The sequence below is a fragment of the Neomonachus schauinslandi genome, chromosome 11, assembly GCF_002201575.2.
Source record: "Neomonachus schauinslandi chromosome 11, ASM220157v2, whole genome shotgun sequence".
Classification (NCBI taxonomy): Eukaryota; Metazoa; Chordata; class Mammalia; order Carnivora; family Phocidae; genus Neomonachus; species Neomonachus schauinslandi.
In genome coordinates, this window is record NC_058413.1 from 94,693,682 (window position 1) to 94,714,614 (window position 20,933).

The 20,933-nt window shown below is 40.3% G+C and overlaps 1 protein-coding gene across 7 annotated transcripts in view; it reads right to left on the reverse strand.

Moving 5' to 3' along the window:
• ARHGEF12 (Rho guanine nucleotide exchange factor 12) overlaps positions 1 to 20,933 on the reverse strand; it is a 155,024-nt gene that overhangs the window by 16,061 nt on the left and 118,030 nt on the right. For all 7 annotated transcript variants that reach the window (XM_021696456.2, XM_021696453.2, XM_021696455.2 and 4 more), the window contains 8 exons: positions 11,797 to 11,929; positions 10,535 to 10,570; positions 10,047 to 10,201; positions 8,495 to 8,641; positions 7,277 to 7,362; positions 5,225 to 5,350; positions 3,503 to 3,617; positions 1,496 to 1,596 (listed from right to left, as the gene is read on the reverse strand). In XM_021696456.2, coding sequence (XP_021552131.1) covers positions 1,496 to 1,596; positions 3,503 to 3,617; positions 5,225 to 5,350; positions 7,277 to 7,362; positions 8,495 to 8,641; positions 10,047 to 10,201; positions 10,535 to 10,570; positions 11,797 to 11,929 — 899 coding nt within the window. The remainder of the gene's footprint in view (positions 1 to 1,495; positions 1,597 to 3,502; positions 3,618 to 5,224; positions 5,351 to 7,276; positions 7,363 to 8,494; positions 8,642 to 10,046; positions 10,202 to 10,534; positions 10,571 to 11,796; positions 11,930 to 20,933) is intronic.

Consider the following 20,933-nt stretch of genomic DNA (forward strand, 5'->3'; position numbering starts at 1 on the left):
TCTTCATTTCTCCTGGGTAGATCAGTAGGAACAAAATCGCTGGGTCAAAGGGCAGATGTATGAATATGTGCATTTTTAATTTAGGTACATATTGCCAAAGTGCCCTCTGGGGTTTTATCATTTTACACTCCAAACAACACATTTGAAAGTTCCTGTTTTCCTACAGCCTCATCAACAGAGCTGTCGTCATACTCAGTTCCTAAGAAATTATATCCAGGTCCAGGGATTCAATTAGTTCTATATATGCTCACAATTTACGTTTTTCTCTTCGGCACAGTCCTCTCAGTCCTTTTCTCTTCGGCACACCTCTCAGAGGTGGATCCATATAGCCAAATGCATACTATACATTTTCACCTCATATCCCAAACTGAACTCTGCATCTGCCCCACAAATCCAGGGCTTCTTCCCTCAGCCTGTTCACCCAAATGTGCAAGCCAGAGACCTGGGACTTATTCCTACCATCACATCTCTCTTCAAATCCTTCTCTAAATCAGTCACCACATCCTATCAGTTACCTTCTAAATACTTCTCCAATTCTTGCATCTCTTGAGCCACCACCATTTGTCCTGAACTGCTGCAACAAACTAGGCTGAGCTCTTTCACCCCCTCTCTGTCCCCTTCAGCCCATTCTCCATAGACTGGTGTGAGTGGTACTTACAAGGCGAAAAATCTGAACACGCCATTCTTCTTAAATGTCTATAATGAATTCCTACTGCTCTCAACATTAAAATCTTTTAACATTGTCCACAGTAGGGCCCTGTATGACTTGGCTCTGATCTACTGTACCTCATTTCACACCACTCTGACTTTGCTTTTTAAGCACGATCCACACTAACCTAATCTTTCCGTTCCTCAAACAGGCCATGCTTCCTTTTTACCCCAGGGCTTCTGTATATGCCGTTCCCTCTACTTGTAAGGTTGCCCCCTTCCACATTCTTTTGGTTTATTTCCATTTACTTTTCAGAACTTGGCTTAAATGTCAATTCCTGAAGGAAGATTTCTCCAATGGCCACCACCCAACACCCTCAAACCAGGCTCACCCCACCCTCCCCCACACTATTACATATTCCTAGCATCCCAAAATTCTCCTTCATAGCAGCTATCACAACTCATATAAAATACTTGCACTAAAAGCTGTTCAATACTTTCTATCCTGCTAGAAAATAAGCTCAGTGTGGACACTTATTTATTTATTTAAGCACCCTATATCCTACACTCAGCATCCACTCAGCATCCAGATGCTCTAGAAATATTTGCTGAATGGACAGATGAATGAGAGAGCAAACAAGTAGCTAGAGATGCTCAAAAAAGCCAAATACAAGTGTGATGTTCTACCACAAAATTGGTCTGGACCCACCTACTACATGAATAGCTACCAAATGCCCCATCTGTCAATTATGTAATGGTAATTCAATTATTATTTCACAGATCACAGATAACACTAACTTAATACGCTCACTACATCATCCTGTATCTCTGCTTTCCGCCTTCTTACCTGTTTGTTTTCTGCCTCCTTGACAGCCTGATTTACATAATTTAAGATCTGACGACAGTGATCTGCGGCTTTCTTCACCTTCTCCCTTTCCATTGGCCATTCTAAGCATGGGGTGGGGGGAATCCAGAATGTAAAATAAAGGAAATCAGAAAGGAACATAAATATATATATGTAAATGAGATATCATTTGATGTCAGCAGTTAGAAAAACATACTAAGACCTTGAATTTTTTTTTTTTTAAGATTTTATTTATTTATTTGACAGAGAGAGACAGCGAGAGAGGGAACACAAGCAGGGGGAGTGGGAGAGGGAGCAGGGAGCCCGATGCGGGGCTCAATCCCAGGACCCTGGGATCATGACTTGAGCCGAAGGGAGACGCTTAACGACTGAGCCACCGAGGCGCCCGACCTTGAATATTTTTATACCGGCCTAAAATCTATGGCAGAATCTCAATTCAGATAATCTTTGGACAGATGAGACATCTTATGACAGTACACTAAAACATAAATACTCATCTTTAAAAAGAAGCCATTGTATAGAATACCAAGTTCAAGAAGCGATGCTTTAAATCAAGTATCAGCCCCCCATGTTATGCACTCCAGGGAGTGGGTCTCATTCACGTTGTAAGCTATATAAATGGGACCCCTTCTCCCCTTAGAATCTCCCCTGAGTGCAGAGCCTATGTGATTATGTCCAGTGGACTTGTTAAGCAATAATTTTTAAATGATAACATAATTCAAAATAACTCCAGAATAAATTTCTTTGAATTTGAGATTACATTTATTTTATTTATTTATTTGGGAGAGAATGCCAGCATTAGGGGCAGAGGGAGAGGGAGAAGCAGACTCCCCTCTGAGCAGAGAACCCAATGTGGGGCTCGATCCCAGGACCCTGGGATCATGACCTGAGGTGAAGGCAAGACGCTTAACCAACCGAGCCACCCAGGTGCCACTTGAGATTACATTTAAGGAAAGAAAATAGACTACAGCATTTGTATCATTAAAAGATGAAATTTACCAAAATGTGTTGAGATTACATTGAAGCCCACATTGTAAAGAATGCCAAAACTGGAATATTTAAAATTACAATCCTCTGAACAACAGTCCACCTATATTGAACAGGTATATTAAAGTATAAAAATTGGGCGCCTGGGTGGCTCAGTTGGTTAAGCGACTGCCTTCGGCTCAGGTCATGATCCTGGAGTCCCGGGATCGAGTCCCATATCGGGCTCCCTGCTCAGCAGGGGGTCTGCTTCTCCCTCTGCCCTCTTCCCTCTTGTGCTCTCTGTCTCTCATTCTCTCTCAAATAAATAAATAAAATCTTTAAAAAAAAAAAAAATTAACATGTAGGAGTATTTTCAAATTCTCAGGCATAAGAAACAGGAGTTTGATTGCATAAAATTATTAATGAGAACTGAGTATAAGAGCCTAAAGCTCAACTGAGAAACTAGGATTCACTTCCTGGTTCAAAACAGGAGAGCTGGGGTGATAATGCATTGGTCGGGTTTAATTAAAGCACATGTATAGACACAGAACATCTCTTCACCCAGCATAAGACTTCTTCAAAGCAAATACAACATACGCTATATGAAGGACTTGTACAAAGAGCACTTAGTCTGGAAAGCGCTAGATAATGTGCACTTGAGGGGCTAAATTGCTCTCTGTCACAACTACTTAATTCTGCTTATTGTAGGCAAAAAGCAGTCAGAGACAATTTGTCAACCAATGAGCATGACTATGTTCCAATCAAACTTTTTTACAAAAATAGGTGATGAGCCAGATTTGGTTCACGATTCGTAGTTTGCCAAATGCTGTGTTTAATGTGCTTCTAATGGAGCACATTAAATCAAAGAGCCTCAAGAAGACTGGATTGGATCTTGTTAGAAAATGCTGCCAGACTCTGGAAATTGAACCCTTGGGCACCAGGACGCGGTGAGAGATTATTTAGCAGGACGTGGGGTTTTTTGTTTTGTTCCTAAGCTTTTTAATTTCAGTGAGAATGCTGTACCTGTGTATTTGGCAATATTATCCAACAGAAGAGGGTACTTGGTAAGCCTCTGCATTTGGGTAGGAATGATATCCTTCAGCTGCAGACGACGACACAGAGGATTACTCTCAGCATCCTAAAATTAAAATAAGTGAATTTGTGATTCTTATCAGGACTATAGTTACCCATCATGTGCCATATATTCATCATAGATGGGTCTACAACATCACCATCCCGGTTATTAAATCAAGACTTAAAATAAGCAAGGTATACCATGGCCACACTATACTTCTGCTTTCTCCTTTACTCACACAATGGGGGCAGGGAGCCTTTATCACTAAGCCAGTGGCTTCTTTCTTATCTGTTTAAGCAAAAATTGAGAACATTCATAATCAACTCTAAGAACTGCTTGCTTGTGATAAAACAGTTTTATCTTCACATATTCATTCCTATGATTGGCATTCCTACCAAAAGTTAGTCAGCTGATTTGCTATCTGCCATTCCAAGTAGGTACAATGGATCCTCAGGCTGGATATACCCCAGCTCATCTCTAATAGGGCGTCTGCAAACTTGAGGAAAGTGCCAGACAATAAATACTTGAGGCTTTGCATGCCATACAGTCTTTGTCACAACTACTCAGCTCTGCTGTTTTAGCACAAAAACAGCCACAGACAGTACGTAAATGAATGAACGTGGCTGTGTGTAGTAGAAAGTTCTGAGATGGCCTTCTAGATTCCCACTCTCTGGTGGACATACTCTGTATAATCACCTCCCCCAGAGTGTGGACAGAACCGGAGAACACAATGGGTTATCACTCATATGATTAGGTTACTATCAGTTAATTTTGTGGGGATCAAAAAGGAAAGTGTTTCCTAGGTGAGTCTGACTTAATCAGAGGAGCCCTTACAAGAAAGCTGCCACAGAGACACGATCCTTCTGGCCTGTGGGAAAGGAAACTGTCTTGTAAACTACCTGTAGGGGCCACGTGAAAGAGACACGGGCATTCTCTAGGAGCCGAGAGCAGTTTCTAGCCAATGACGACAAGAAGACAGGGATCGCAGTTACACATTTACAAGGACATGAATTCTGTGAACCACCAAGGAACTTAGGAGAGGACCCCAAGTCTCAGAGGAGAACTGCGGCTCCAGCCGACCCCTTCCTTTCAGCCTGGTGCAAGCACGAAGGGACGACCCCGCCAAACAATATCTGTACTCCTAAACCACTCCACAAACGCTGTGACATAATACTCTTGCATTAAGTTGCTACGTTTGTGGTCATCTGTTCTACTGCAGCAAAAATTTACTACACTGTGTTCCAATAAAACCCCACAAAAACAGGCAAGAAGCTGGATAGGAACTGTGGGCCCTAGTTTACTGACCCTTGATAGACACCAATATACAGACCTCAATAAGCATGGCTGTTGGCACACTCTGGGCTAGTTATGAGCCCATTCTCATGTTCTGACCATATTATTGTAATAGCTTACATGGGACATTTCCTGACAATATCTCCACGGCACGGTGGACTTCTCTGTCAAATATTTTAACCCTGACATATAATCTTCATTATTTATCATTCCAGTATCACCTTTATACTCTCCAGGAATTTAAGAACTAACATATGGCTTTAAAATGGGTTAATATAATCCTTGTAAGAATCTTAGTCTTAGATTTCCCCCAGTTTATTCTCTATTCAATAAAAAATTTGCACTATTTATTTTCTTACATGACTCACTCAACTCACTTGCACAAAGGTCTGGAATCGAGAATCCTTTTTCTGACGAGACTTGATCATTTCCAGGGCAAAGGGTTGGTTACTGCAAAAGGTAGCAGCGGCATGCTTCAACTTGTCCTCCCCTGGTCCACTGAACTGTGCCAAGAATGCAAAGAACACAACAAAGAATGGCAGACTGAGCTTATCGAAGGCCAGGCAAAATGAGAGACAACCATGATCCTTTCAATATTCCGCTAAGTGCTCTCAAGTGACAAGAAACGGAGACCTATATATCTCTGTGGACTATCAATGTTTCTCCATTGAAAAGGTCAGACGCTGACACAACCAGACTTTTCTGATCACATTCCAATGTTTTCCTGCTCACAGCCTCCCACAATTTACTACCTTTCCAGTCTAGACCACTTCTAAATTAAACAGAAAGGTTAACACTAGGGGAATAGAAGACACAAAAGGCTTAAAGACTGAGATTGATACTTGATTGTCTTAGAATCTGACAGCTTCACAAAAGTTACTAACTGCTCCAGGAAGAAACTCTGTGGGATTCTAATTGATGCTTTACTGTGTCATACTACAAATTTTCTGTTTCAGGGACACCCGGGTGGCTCAGTTGGTTGAGTATCCAACTCTTGGTTTCGGGTCAGGTCATGCTCTCAGGGTCCTGGGATCAAGCCCCAAGTCAGGCTCCATGCTCAGCACGGAGTCTGCTCAAGATTCTCCCTCTCCCCCTCTGCCACTCACCACACCGTTGCTCTCTCTCTCTATGAAGGATGGATAGATAAATCTTAAAAAAAAAATTGTTTCAAGTTGAGTAGTGTGCTGCCAAGCCAAGAGAACTCAGTTACAACTTTCACTGCTACACTGAGATCAAGAAACAAAATGAGCCACACTATCACCGAGTAGCTGTAGAGTAAGCTGGGTTTTTCAAGGAAGTTAAATCTCCTTAATAACAATAATGCCTGAGCGGGCCTCGAGAAGATGCTTTGGAAAGCTGAGTAAATGCAAGGTGAGAGTGGACCGTGATTCCCTGATCTTTTCAATGAGTCAAGTAGCTGAAAGATCTCCTACGGGATTAGTAGATTCTTAGCCATGATCTCAACATCAACAAAAGGAGTAAGATGAACATTGTTTTAGTCAACTTTCTAGTATTCAATCTTTTAAAAAGTTATCATTGTACAGTTACCAAAATCCCATGGCATTTCCTCAAGTAATCTGCATAATGAAGTAAGTTTCTGTGAGCATATCTAAACAGTTCCTGTTCAACCTGTGTTAATATTTGGAGAACTGTGTCATACGCTTCACTATTACTCACAGCCTTAACTACAGTACTTTCTTTAAAAGTTTGGATCAAACCCATTTTCCCCTAGGAAAATTTTCTATACATCCTAGTGTGGGTCTCCCTGCTATATCTTCCCATAACAACCTGTACTCTCCCCCTTTTTTGTAACTCTTGTCACACTTGAAAGGACTAATGACTGTTTTCCCACTAGTTATAAGCGCCACCCAGGCAGGAGCCATGTCCGTCGTGATTGCCACCGTCTCCCCAGCACCTCGAACAGCATACATACTGTGGGGTATTCTCACAGAGAGTCAGACAGAAAAACAGAATGTGACAAACAGCTATGATAGTCTCTGAACTCTTTCCTTGTACTGTAAATAAGATCAAGTAATGGTCACTTTTTACTTTTGTGATGGTAGTTCTGGATCTACAACTGTTTAATGTTTTACAGTCCAATTCTGAGATTTGGACAACAGAAGATGAAAATTCTATGTTAGTTACATTATTTTCATCAAGATTCATTTGATTCTCTATTTGTTCAAACACAGAGAACTAGTATCTTTAATTTGATGAAAAAAGAGCACTTAGTTCGAATGAGCACTTATTGAAAAATATTAACAAAAAAAGATACTAACCAAGAGAATACATACTTGGACCCCTTTCATCTTTACAGTAGCTTTGCAAAATGGATAAGTTTGCATATTTGGAAAGATTAGTTACTCAACCGTGAATCTGATCTTTAAGTGTCTATAAAAACATTAAAATGAAATAGCCAATTTCCTTACCCAGGTCAGCAAATCTTCTCCAATCTGATCAATAACTGAGGTCTCATTCCTCTTTCGAACAGCCTTCATTTGCTCATTCAATCCAACTAAGGGGGGAAAAAACAACGGAAAATAATTAAGCACACACTCATTTTAGTCTGCATTACTGGTTGTACTGAGAACCTAAATTTTCAAAAAAAAAGGATTTTCACAGTAGTATAGCTGCCTCTAGTCTCCTTAAATATAAATCTGAACACAATTCTTATGCATACAGATATCTGCGCGCTCTATCTGAAAAACAGGTGCCAAAGCATAAAACAATGTGGAAATAGCACATTACATAGAGTATAGGTACATCACTTATGCAGTTAATTTCAAGATCCCATCATAACCATGCTCATAAAGAAACTTAAATAGAACAGGTGATTCTGCCCACTGTTCCTCTCAAAATGTTTATGTTCACAGGCAGTGGATATAATCCACCTGAACTTGTCAATGCATGCTGGTGAAACCTAAGATCACCCACAAAGACATAAAAGGCATCAATTTGGGAGGCAGGTGTTGGCAGGTGGTGATGGCATCCTTGACGAAAGAAAGCTTGAGAATTAAGGATCACAGAGAAGCAGTGACTTACAGAGAGAGGAACTGTGTCTACAAAAGTCTGAGGTGACTATAACCAAGGAAAGCCAGCAAGGTAGAATTTTTTATATATTTACTCAAGCATTTCAAGCAACAACAAAAGAATTTAATTCCTGAAAATTACCCCATCATGAAATTACACACTGAATATTACATAGACTATATACACACACACACACATACAATTATATGGGATATATTTAAAAACATACACACTGCAATTGATAAGACATTTCCAAGGGTAATTTTAATTACTCATATTTTTCTTTTTTAAAATATTTTACTTATTTATTTTTTTTATTATGTTATGTTAGTCACCATACAGTATTCATATTTTTCATCGTAGACATTAACTTTAGGCCCTAAGTCCTGTGGTAACACTGTATACAAAAGGCTGATGGTGCGCGTGAGTGTCTGGGGAGGGAGGTATTCAACGATCTGATCACTTCTTTACGTGATGTGCTCATGTATAATTATATAATTTCAGGAATGCTAACATGGATACACTTAGAAGATTTTATTGTTATGGTGCTTTTATATACTCACAATCTTTCATCTACTAAAAATGTTAGGGACAAAGATCAGAGTCGATTCTCTTACTATGAAGCTGAAGAATATCTTCCAAGTTTGAAAAAATTTTCCGTAGTTCTGAAGGTGACAGAATTCCTTCTCTGGACACTCGCTGATAGAATACTTGATCAAGAACCTTCAGTGTTCGAACATGAGCTCTTTCAGTGTAGAATAATTCTAAGCAGAAAAAAAGGAAATATGAAATGTTACCTCATTTAGAATAATTCCATGAGACCAAACACAGGTTTTAGCTGGAATTAAGCAACAAATGAGCTCTATAATAATTATTTATAGTTTTGAAAGCATGTAGTATCTCTCACGTCACTTTCTTGATTCCATGAGACCCTCCTACATACTGGCTCTAAGAGATGAATGCTGGCAAATGAAAAATATCATTCAAAATTATTCTGGGGGCGCCTGGGTGGCTCAGTCATTTAAACGTCTGCCTTCAGCTCAGGTCATGAGCCCAGGGTGCTGGGATCGAGCCCCAAATCAGGGCTCCCTGCTCAGCGGAGAATCTGCTTCTCCCTCTCCCTCTGGCCCTCCCCCCACTCCTGCTCTCTCTCTCTCAAATACATAAAGAAAATCTTTAAGACAAAACCCAAAAAACCCCCGAACTATTCTGTATATTAAACTTAACAATGTACTCCAAAATCCTTCTGTCTTTTCACAATACTACCCACCAATCACAGCTACAACATTGGAAACCTGTAAGCCCAAACAGCATATAGACTTTCAGTTGAGCCCTCTTTAGAAAGAACAGTACTTTTGGTTATCTAATTGGCCTATAAACCCTCATTTCTGAGGCCAGACTTGTTATTTCACTACAACTCAAAGTTACCAGACACTGGAAGGGTGTTTATTTAAATTGCATCCTAAAGACAGTGGAGGGCACAGCACCCATGTCACCCACATCTCTGTCACATATATGCTAGGGTAAAATAAAGAACACTGCACACCCGGATCCCAGTTTCCTCCCTATCACTTATCAGCTAGCTGTATGATCTTGATTAATTCAACTAATCACACTGAGCCTGAGCTTCCTCATTTATAATCTAGGCATAAAAATAACTTTGGACGAAAGTAAAGTGACGGACCAAGGTTGTCTTAATGACTGTTCAAGATCTATAATCTTAAATATCCTGAAAGCTAAACACCTTTTCCTTTTAAGTTATCATTAAGAATTGTAGAATCATTTGCATTTTTTGAGTTGGAAAGCTCAAGGATCATCTATCTAGTTTAATTTCCCTTTGTATAGAACAAAAAGGCTAGCAGAAATTTTGAAGCAAACTCTAAAGCTCAGAGGCTTTAGTCTAATAAAACTCACTATATGTGGGGCGCCTGGGTGGCTCAGTTGGTTAAGCGACTGCCTTCGGCTCAGGTCATGATCCTGGAGTCCCGGGATCGAGTCCCCCATCGGGCTCCCTGCTCAGCGGGGAGTCTGCTTCTCTCTCTGACCCTCCCCCCTCTCATGCTCTCTATCTCATTCTCTCTCTCAAATAAATAAATAAAATCTTTAAAAAAAAAAATTTATAAAAAAACTCACTATATGTGAACAACCACAAAATCTAATTAAACTCACCATTAATTACTTCCTGTCTTTTGATCTCAGAAGGCTTTAGTCCCAGTAATACTTCTCGACTAACGAGCTGTTGCCAGTTGGGTGGATCTGTCTCTAAGTCATTTTCAAACTGTTCATCCTCACTTTGACTTTCTCCAAAAGCTATGCTGTCAAACCTGATGAAAAAAAAAAGATGAATTCTATTTGAGGACATCAGATGGACAATGGGAAATAGCACAGATTTTTATATTACGGTAAATAAGTCATATTTCTGAAGTAGTGCTTAGCACAGGGCTGAAACATCACCCTCTCCTACAAAATGACTTACATGTGTTATATATACCTCTATAAATACCTTTTGCATGACCTGTGTTTATTAAGAATTTTCTTTTGAACTATCTAACAGATCTGTGTACAGGTTTTCTTTTCCTTTAAAACAAGGATGTTTGAGAAAAAAGATATATTTCTTAAAATATGCCTCTATTGAAAGCTACTTTAGGATTACTCACTTTCGAAAGGGCTTTGGTGTCCCATGTTCAGTCACCCTAAAACAATGGAGAACAAAGAGTCAACACGAAAACAAAACGGTAATCAAGAAATTTATACCAAGGGACCTGAACACACATTTTTCCAAAGAAGACATAGAGACGGCCAACAAACACAAGAAAAGATGTCCAACATCACTAACCATCAGGGAAATGCAAATCAAAACCACAATGAGATATCACCCTGTCAGAATGGCTAGTATCAAAAAGACAAGAAATAACAAGTGTCGGTCAGGATGTGGAGAAAAAGGAACCCTCATGCACTGTTGTGGGAATGAAAATTGGTGTAGCCACTGTGGAAAACAGTATGGAGGGTTCCTCAAAAAATTAAAAATAGAAATACCATACAATCTAGTAGATCCCACTACTGGATATTTACCCAAAGAACACAAAAACACTAATTTTAAAAGATACATGCACCCCTACATTTATTACAGCATGATTTATAATAGCCAAGATATGGGAGGAACCTAAGTGTGCATCAACAGATGAATAAAGACGCGGTACATTTACACAATGGAATATTACTCAGCCATAAAATATATGCCATCTTGCCATTTGTGACAACATGGATAGACCTAGAGGGTATTAGGCTAAGTGAAATAAGTCATATGATTTATGTGTGGAATCTAAAAAAACAAATGAACAAACAAGAAAAGCAGAAACAAACCCATAACTACAAACTGGTGGTTGCCAGAGAGGAGGGGGTGAGGGGATGGGCAACATGGGTGAAGGGCGGTGGCAGGTATAGGCTTCCAGTTAATGGAATGTGTGAGTCAAGCGGATGAAAGGCACCGCATAGGGAATACAGCCAATGGTGTTGTAACAGGGTTGTATGGTGACAGACAACAGCTACACCCGCGGACAGCACAACATAACGTATAAACTTGTTCAATCACTATGTCCTACACCTGAAGCTAAAGCAACACTGTATGTCAAATATACTTCAATAAAAAGGAAAAAAAAAAAAGAAATTTATGCCAGGGATACTCAAAACTGGATTAAATTACAGTAGCTAATAAATAATTCTTCTGGATATTCTAATGATTTAATATAAACTAAAAACATTTCAGTACCTAATATTTACTACCAGTAAGTTCTAGGACTTCCTCCCCCCAAAAAAAACCACATGTGGGAAAAATGCTACAAAGTATGGCAATGGTATACAATGAAACAGTTGAAGCTACTCTTAACCTCCCCTACCCCCAAAGTTATCACTGAATTACCTTTCCACTTCCCACTCCTCCTCCTGCACTTGGTCTAAGGGAGGAGGTGGGAAATCAAAGACAGTATTGGGAGTCCGAGGGGTGCTATCCATGCAGTCTCCAGATGCGGGTGTTTCTCCAACTTGCTTTGATCCTGAAAAGACAAAATTCGGACACTCAGATGGTGTTAATGAAGATAATAATTCCAAAAAAAAAAAAAAAAATCAGTCCCCAAAGAGAAATTCAACCTATCCACGGCCACATTCTTAAACAATTGCATGTTAGCTAGAACCAAAATTCTAATATGTAAAATTTTAAAATGCCCTAAAAAAAAAAAACAAAAAACCCCAGGAATATCATTTTTAAGCAACTTTTAAAAAATCAACGTAACAGGGGCCTGGGTGGCTCAGTCAGGTAAGCCTCAGACTTGGTTTCGGCTCAGGTCATGATCTCAGGGTCGTGAGATTGAGCCCCGCGTGGAGCTCCACACTGGGCGTGGAGTCGGCTTGAGATTCCCTCCCTCTGCCCCCACTCCATTCCTCCCCCTATGATCATGCACTCTCTCTCAAATAAATAAATAAATAAATAAAATCTTTAAACATCAACATAAGACATGGAAACAACTCAGAAGAGCATATGATGAGGAGAAACATTCTCTTACATCATCTTTTTCTATGCCCGTGTCAATCTTCTTCACCCAAATTTTATTTATTATGGTGGTTTAATTCAAAATAATGACCTCATAATTCTTTTTCTTGATTTACTATCTTTAGGTAATATCTATTTCTTCCTCCTCTGAGGATTCTGCCCACTTATACTTCCCACCTTCACTTTCCCCCCATTTCTTCCCAGTGTGCAATAATATTATTACTAGTTGGGTTAATGCTTATTACCTAAGTTTAAATGATAGAATTATATCTATACTTGGCGGAGCAAGATGGCGGAGGAGTAGGAGACCTGGATTTCGTCTGGTCTCAGGAATTCAGCTGGATAGGGATCAAACCATTCTGAACACCTACAAACTCAACAGGAGATCGAAGAAAAGAAGAGCAACAACTCTCTCATCAGAAAAGCGACCACTTTCTGGAAGGTAGGACGTGCGGAGAAGTGAATCCGAGGCGATATTCGGGAGGAGAGACGGCGGGGGAGGGGCCTCCGGCGGCCGCTTCTGGCAAGTGATAGAGCCGCGGAGCACAAAATCAGAACTTTTAAGTCTGCTCCACTGAGGGACGTCACTCTGGTGGCTAAGCGGGGGGTGGAACCCTCTGGGACAGTGTGGTCTCAGGACCCTCGGGGTCACAGAAAGACCGGGGGTGCCTGAGTGTGGCAGAGCTCCCAGGTATCGGAGCAGGGAAGCCGGCTGCAGAGGCGGAGCCCAGGCGCAGGCTCTCAGCTCGGGGTTGCCATAAACCGTGATCCGCGGCACAGTCGGGCCCCTGCTCCTCCAGCAGGGACCCAACAAGCGGCAGATCCGGGGAGACTCACCTTCCTCCCCCGGGAGGAGCCGCAGGGGAGTGCACCGCAGGGATCTGCTGGGTTTGGAGACTCCACCCGGGGTCGGGTGCCAGAGATAGAAACGCGCGGTCACAGGCCGGGTGACCACGGACTGCGGCCGGAGACCGGGGAGACGGGAGTGACTGACGGCTTTTCTCTGGGGGCTCACTGAGAAGCGGGGCCCCGAGTTCTCGGCTCCTCCGCGGCGGAGATTGGGAGGCCGCCATTTTCACTCTCCGCCTCCAAAGCTGTACGGAAAGCTCGCAGGGAACAAAAGCCCCGGAGAGCAAACCCGAGCAGATTACTTAGCTGGGAGGGGGCAAGGGCAGGGCAATTCTGCCTCCGGCAAAGACATGTGGAAACCACGGCAACAGGCCCCTCCCCAGAAGATCAGCGAGAACAGCCAGCCAAGACCAAGTTTACCCATCAATGAGAACGGCAGAACTCCAGCTCTAGGGGACTACTGCACATAGAATTCATGGCTTTTTTACCATGATTCTGTAGTCTTTCAAAGTTAATTTTTTTTTAACTGTCTTTTTTTCTTTTTTCTTTTCTTTTTTTTTTCTTTTTGAATTTTTCTTTTTCCCTTTTTCAACCAACATCTTATCAATCCCTTTTTAAAAAAAAAAAACATTTTTATTTTTCATTTTTAGAGTCATATTCTATCCCTTCATAGTAGTTACCCGTATTTTTGGCTTATATATATAAGTTGTTCTCTCTTTAAAATTTTGAGATAGTTTCTTCTAACAGATCAAAATATACCCTAAATCTCTAGTATATGGTATTTTCTATTCCCCTGCCTGATCACATCCTCTCCCTTTTTTTTTTCTTTTTTTAAATCCTCTTCTTTCTTTTTTCAAACAACTTCTTATCAATTCCTTTTATAAAATTTTTTATAATTTCCATCTTTACAGTCATATTCCATCCCTTCATCAGATCAACCCTTATTTTTGTACATATTTAAGTTTTTCTTTCTTTAAAATTTTGGGAGGCACTTTCTTCTAAAAGACCAAAATACACCCCAAATCTAGTGTGTGGCACTGATCATATTTGATCACATTCTGGTTTTTTTGTTGTTGTTGTTTTGTTTTGTTTGTTTTTGTTTTTATCTTTATCTTTTTCTTTTTTTTCCTTTTTCTTTTTTCTCTCTTTCCCTTTCTTTTCCCACTGCTTCAGGTTTTTTCTGATTTGTTTAGAGTATATTTTCTGGGGACGTTGTTACTCTGCTAGCATTTTGTTCTCTCATTAATCTATTCTCCTCTGCACAAAATGACAAGATGGAAAAAATCACCTCAACAAAAAGAACAAGAGGTAGTACCGACTGCCAGGGACCTACTCAATACGGACATTAGTACAATGTCAGATCTAGAGTTCAGAATCATCACTTTAAAGATACTAGCTGGGCTTGAAAAAAATATGGAAGTTATTAGAGAAACCCTTTCTGGAGAAGTAAAAGAACTAAAATCCAACCAAGTAGAAATCAAAAAGGCTATTAATGAGGTGCAATCAAAAATGGGGGCGCTAACTGCTAGAATAAATGAGGCAGAAGAGAGAATCAGTAATATAGAAGATGAAATGATGGAAAATAAAGAAGCTGAGAAAAAGAGAGATAAACAACTACTGGATCACGAGGGCAGAATTCGAGAGATAAGCGATACCATAAGACGAAACAACATTAGAATAATTGGGATCCCAGAAGAAGAAGAAAGAGAGAGAGGGGCAGAAGGTATAATGGAGCAAATTATAGCAGAGAACTTCCCTAATTTGGGGAAGGAAACAGGCATGAAAATCCAGGAAGCACAAAGAACCCCTCTCAAAATCAATAAAAATAGGTCAACACCCCGACATCTAATAGTAAAACTTACGAGTCTCATAGACAAAGAGAAAATCCTGAAAGCAGCTCGGGAGAAGAGATATGTAACCTACAAGGGTAGAAACATTAGATTGGCAACAGACCTATCCACGGAGACCTGGCAGGCCAGAAAGGACTGGCAGGATATATTCAGAGCACTAAACGAGAAAAATATGCAGCCAAGAATACTATATCCAGCTAGGCTGTCATTGAAAATTGAAGGAGAGATAAAAAGCTTCCAGGACAAACAAAAACTAAAGGAATTTGCAAACACAAAACCAGCCCTACAGGAAATCTTGAAAGGGGTCCTCTAAGCAAAGAGAGAGCCTAAAAGCAACATAGACCAGAAAGGAACACAGACAATATACGGTAACAGTCACCTTACAGGCAATACAATGGCACTAAATTCCTATCTTTCAATAGTTACCCTGAATGTAAATGGGCTCAATGCCCCAATCAAAAGACACAGGCTATCAGACTGGATTAAAAAACAGGACCCATCGATATGCTGTCTGCAAGAGACTCATTTTCGACCCAAAGACAGCCCCAGATTGAAAGTGAGGGGGTGGAAAACCATTTACCATGCTAATGGACACCAAAAGAAAGCTGGGGTGGCAATCCTTATATCAGACAAATTAGATTTTAAACCAAAGACTGTAATAAGAGATGAGGAAGGACACTATATCATACTTAAAGGATCTATCCAACAAGAAGATCTAACAATTGTAAATATCTATGCCCCTAACATGGGAGCAGCCAATTATATAAGCCAATTAATAACAAAAGCAAAGAAACACATCGACAACAATACAATAATAGTGGGGGACTTTAACACCCCCCTCACTGAAATGGACAGATCATCTAAGCAAAAGATCAACAAGGAAATAAAGACTTTAAATGACACACTGAACCAAATGGACTTTACAGACATATTCAGAACATTCCACCCCAAAGCAACGGAATACACATTCTTCTCTAGTGCCCATGGAACATTCTCCAGAATAGATCACATCCTAGGTCATAAATCAGGTCTCAACCGGTACCAAAAGATTGGAATCATTCCCTGCCTATTTTCAGACCACAATGCTTTGAAACTAGAGCTCAATCACAAGACAAAAGTCAGAAAGAACTCAAATACATGGAGGCTAAAGAGCATCCTACTGAAGAACAAATGGGTCAACCAGGAAATTAAAGAAGAATTAAAAAAATACATGGAAACCAATGAAAATGAAAACACAACTATTCAAAATCTTTGGGATGCAGCAAAGGCAGTCCTAAGAGGAAAGTCTATAGCAATACAAGCCTTTCTCAAGAAGCAAGAAAGGCCTCAAGTATACAACCTAACCCTACACCTAAAGGAGCTGAAGAAAGAACAGCAAATAAAGCCTAAACCCAGCAGGAGAAGAGAAATAATAAAGATCAGAGCAGAAATCAATGAAATAGAAACTAAAAGAACAGTAGAACAGATCAACGAAACTAGGAGCTGGTTCTTTGAAAGAATTAACAAGATTGATAAACCCCTGGCCAGACTTATCAAAAAGAGAAGAGAAATGACCCACATCAACAAAATCATGAATGAAAGAGGAGAGATCACAACCAACACCAAAGAAATACAAACAATTATAAGAACATATTATGAGCAACTCTATGCCAGCAAATTAAATAACCTGGAAGAAATGGATGCATTCCTAGAGATGTACCAACTACCAAAACTGAACCAGGATGAAATAGAAAACCTGAACAGACCTATAACCACTAAGGAAATTGAAGCAGTCATCAAAAATCTCCCAAAAAACAAAAGCCCGGGACCAGATGGCTTCCCAGGGGAATTCTACCAAACATTTCAAGAAGAATTAATACCTATTCTTCTGAAACTGTTCCAAAAAATAGAAATGGAAGGAAAACTTCCAAACTCATTTTATCCGGCCACCATTACCTTGATCCCAAAACCAGACAAAGACCCCATCAAAAAGGAGAATTACAGACCAATATCCCTGATGAACATGGATGCAAAAATTCTCACCAAAATACTAGCCAATAGGATCCAACAGTACATTAAAAGGATTATTCACCATGACCAAGTGGGATTTATCCCTGGGCTGCAAGGTTGGTTCAACATCCGCAAATCAATCAATGTGATACAATACATTAACAAAAGAAAGAACAAGAATCATATGATCCTCTCAATAGAGGCAGAAAAAGCATTTGACAAAGTACAGCATCCTTTCTTGATCAAAACTCTTCAGAGTATAGGGACAGAGGGTACATACCTCAATATCATAAAAGCCATCTATGAAAAACCTACAGCGAATATCATTCTCAATGGGGAAAAACTGAGAGCTTTCCCCCTAAGGTCAGGAACGCGGCAGGGATGTCCACTATCACCACTGCTATTCAACATAGTATTGGAAGTCCTAGCCACAGCAATCAGACAACAAAAAGAAATCAAAGGCATCCAAATTGGCAAGGAAGAAGTCAAACTCTCACTCTTTGCAGATGATATAATACTTTATGTGGAAAACCCAAAAGACTCCACCCCAAAACTGCTAGAACTCATACAGGAATTCAGTAAAGTGGCAGGATATAAAATCAATGCACAGAAGTCAGTGGCATTCCTATACACCAACAACAAGACAGAAGAAAGAGAAATTAAGGAGTCGATCCCATTTACAATTGCACCCAAAACCATAAGATACCTAGGAATAAATGTAACCAAAGAGACAAAGGATCTGTACTCAGAAAACTATAAAATACTCATGAAAGAAATTGAGGAAGACACAAAGAAATGGAAAAACGTTCCATGCTCATGGATTGGAAGAACAAATATTGTGAAGATGTCAATGGTACCTAGAACAATCTACACATTCAATGCAATCCCCATCAAAATACCATCCACTTTTTTCAAAGAAATGGAACAAATAATCCTAAAATTTGTATGGAACCAGAAAAGACCCCGCATAGCCAGAGGAATGTTGAAAAAGAAAAGCAAAGCCGGCGGCATCACAATTCCGGACTTCCAGCTCTATTACAAAGCTGTCATCATTAAGACAGCATGGTACTGGCACAAAAACAGACACATAGATCGATGGAACAGAATAGAGAGCCCAGAAATGGACCCTCAACTCTATGGTCAACTCATCTTTGACAAAGCAGGAAAGAATGTCCAATGGAACAAAGACAGTCTCTTCAACAAATGGTGTTGGGAAAATTGGATAGCCACATGCAGAAGAATGAAACTGGACCATTTCCTTACACCACACACAAAAATAGACTCCAAATGGTTGAAAGACCTCAAGGTGAGACAGGAGTCCATCAACATCCTAAAGGAGAACACAGGCAGCAACCTCTTTGACCTCAGCCGAAGCAACTTCTTCCTAGAAACATCGCCAAAGGCAAGGGAGGCAAGGGCAAAAATGAACTATTGGGACTTCATCAAGATAAAAAGCTTTTGCAAAGCAAAGGAAACAGTCAACAAAACCAAAAGACAACCAACAGAATGGGAGAAGATATTTGCAAATGACATATCACATAAAGGGCTAGTATCCAAAATCTATAAAGAACTCATCAAACTCAACACCCAAAGAACAAAGAATCCAATCAAGAAATGGGCAGAAGACATGAACAGACATTTTTCCAAAGAAGACATCCAAATGGCCAACAGACACATGAAAAAGTGCTCAATATCGCTCGGCATCAGGGAAATCCAAATCAAAACCTCGATGAGATACCACCTCACACCAGTCAGAATGGCTAAAATTAACAAGTCAGGAAATGACAGATGTTGGCGGGGATGCGGAGAAAGGGGAACCCTCCTACACTGTTGGTGGGAATGCAAGCTGGTGCAGCCACTCTGGAAAACTGTATGGAGGTTCCTCAAAAAGTTGAAAATAGAGCTACCATATGATCCAGCAATTGCACTACTGGGTATTTACCCCAAAGATACAAAAGTAGGGATCTGAAGGGGTACGTGCACCCCGATGTTTATAGCAGCAATGTCCACAATAGCCAAACTGTGGAAAGAGCCAAGATGTCCATCGACAGATGAATGGATAAAGAAGACATGGTATATATATATACAATGGAATATTATGCAGCCATCAAAAGGAATGAGATCTTGCCATTTGCAACGACGTGGATGGAACTGGAGGGTATTATGTTGAGTGAAATAAGTCAAACAGAGAAAGACATGTATCGTGTGATCTCACTGATATGAGGAATTCTTAATTGCAGGAAACAAACTGAGGGTTGCTGGAGTGGGGGGTGGGGTGGGAAGGATGGGGTGACTGGGTGATGGACACTGGGGAGGGTATGTGCTCTGGTAAGCGCTGTGAATTGTGCAAGACTGTTGAATCTCAGATCTGTACCTCTGAAACAAATAATGCAATATATGTTAAGAAAAAAAAAAAAGAAGAAGAAGAAGGTAGCGGGAGGGGAAGAATGAAGCGGGGGAAATCGGAGGGGTAGACGAACCATGAGGGACGATGGACTCTGAAAAACAAACAGGGTTCTAGAGGGGAGGGGGGTGGGAGGATGGGTTAGCCTGGTGGTGGGTATTGAGGAGGGCACATTCTGCATGGAGCACTGGGTGTTATGCACAAACAATGAATCATGGAACACTTCATCTAAAACTAATGATGTAATGTATGGGGATTAACGTAAGAATAAAAAAATAAATAAATAATAAAAGAATTATATCTATACTTGTTCCATCAAGGAGTTAGTACCTTAACTCTCTTCTATATCAAATTAGGTATTTAGTATCCCTATCCTTCCCTTTAATTGTATTTCTTTCCTTCTACCTTTCATTCTTTCAACTACATTTTTACTTGTGTCATTAGGAGGACTTTTTACATTTCCATGATCTGTGGCCACAACTAAATATTCTCTGCCTTGCCTATTTGGTTGATTCTAAAAGTCTGAAAACCCAGAGTGCTTACCTCACTTTGCCAATCTACATACTGTCATACACAAAATACAACATATAATGTATTACATACACATATTATTCCTGCCAGGTTAGGAGGTATGTTAGGATTATGTTTCCTTTTCTGCTGGTCCAATGATGCAACTCCTGGGTCACTTGAAATAGAATGTTCATTCCATCAAGGTCATATACTCCATCAGTTACTTCAAGATTATGCCAGTTTTATTTTGTTTTACATTTCTTCCTTTCCTCTACTTCCCCATGTCCCCCTTTCCCTCCTTCCTTCTTTCCCTCCTTCCTTCCTTGTACGGTGGCCACAGCTGGAGCCTGGGTAGTCTCCAATGCCATATTTTGTTTCACATTTAAATCATGACTTAACTTTCTTGAACAACTTTGTTTATCTTAGCATTTCTAAACGACTTTATTGCTGTCAAAGCACTTATCATTTTATCAAGTCTCAGATTTCTTCATTTGCTACATCATACTACCAACCACTTAAAATCTCCCTTTTTCTTATCCCCTAGTCCTTGCGTTCCAATCTGGGGCAGCTGCTCCCTCGGCCTGTGACCTAACTATCGTCCAAGACCTGCCTGCCCTTCACCACTTCCCTGGTGTGTTTCCACTACTTCCTGGACCCCGTAACATTTTCTTCCTTCATTTTTCTCTCATTTTACGGGAGTGTGTATCTACAAATCATGTTCAAGGAAAGGGCACATTTCAGTTAACATTTGAATCCTGGAGGAGCTAAGCCCCTCTGCTACCAGCTACCTGCGTGAACGCAGAAGCACATCTCTGGCCCCAGCTAAGCTTTCGGATGACTGACTGACACCTTGACCGCAATCACAGGAGAGACAGAATTGCCCAGCTAAGCTGCTCTCATGTTCTTCA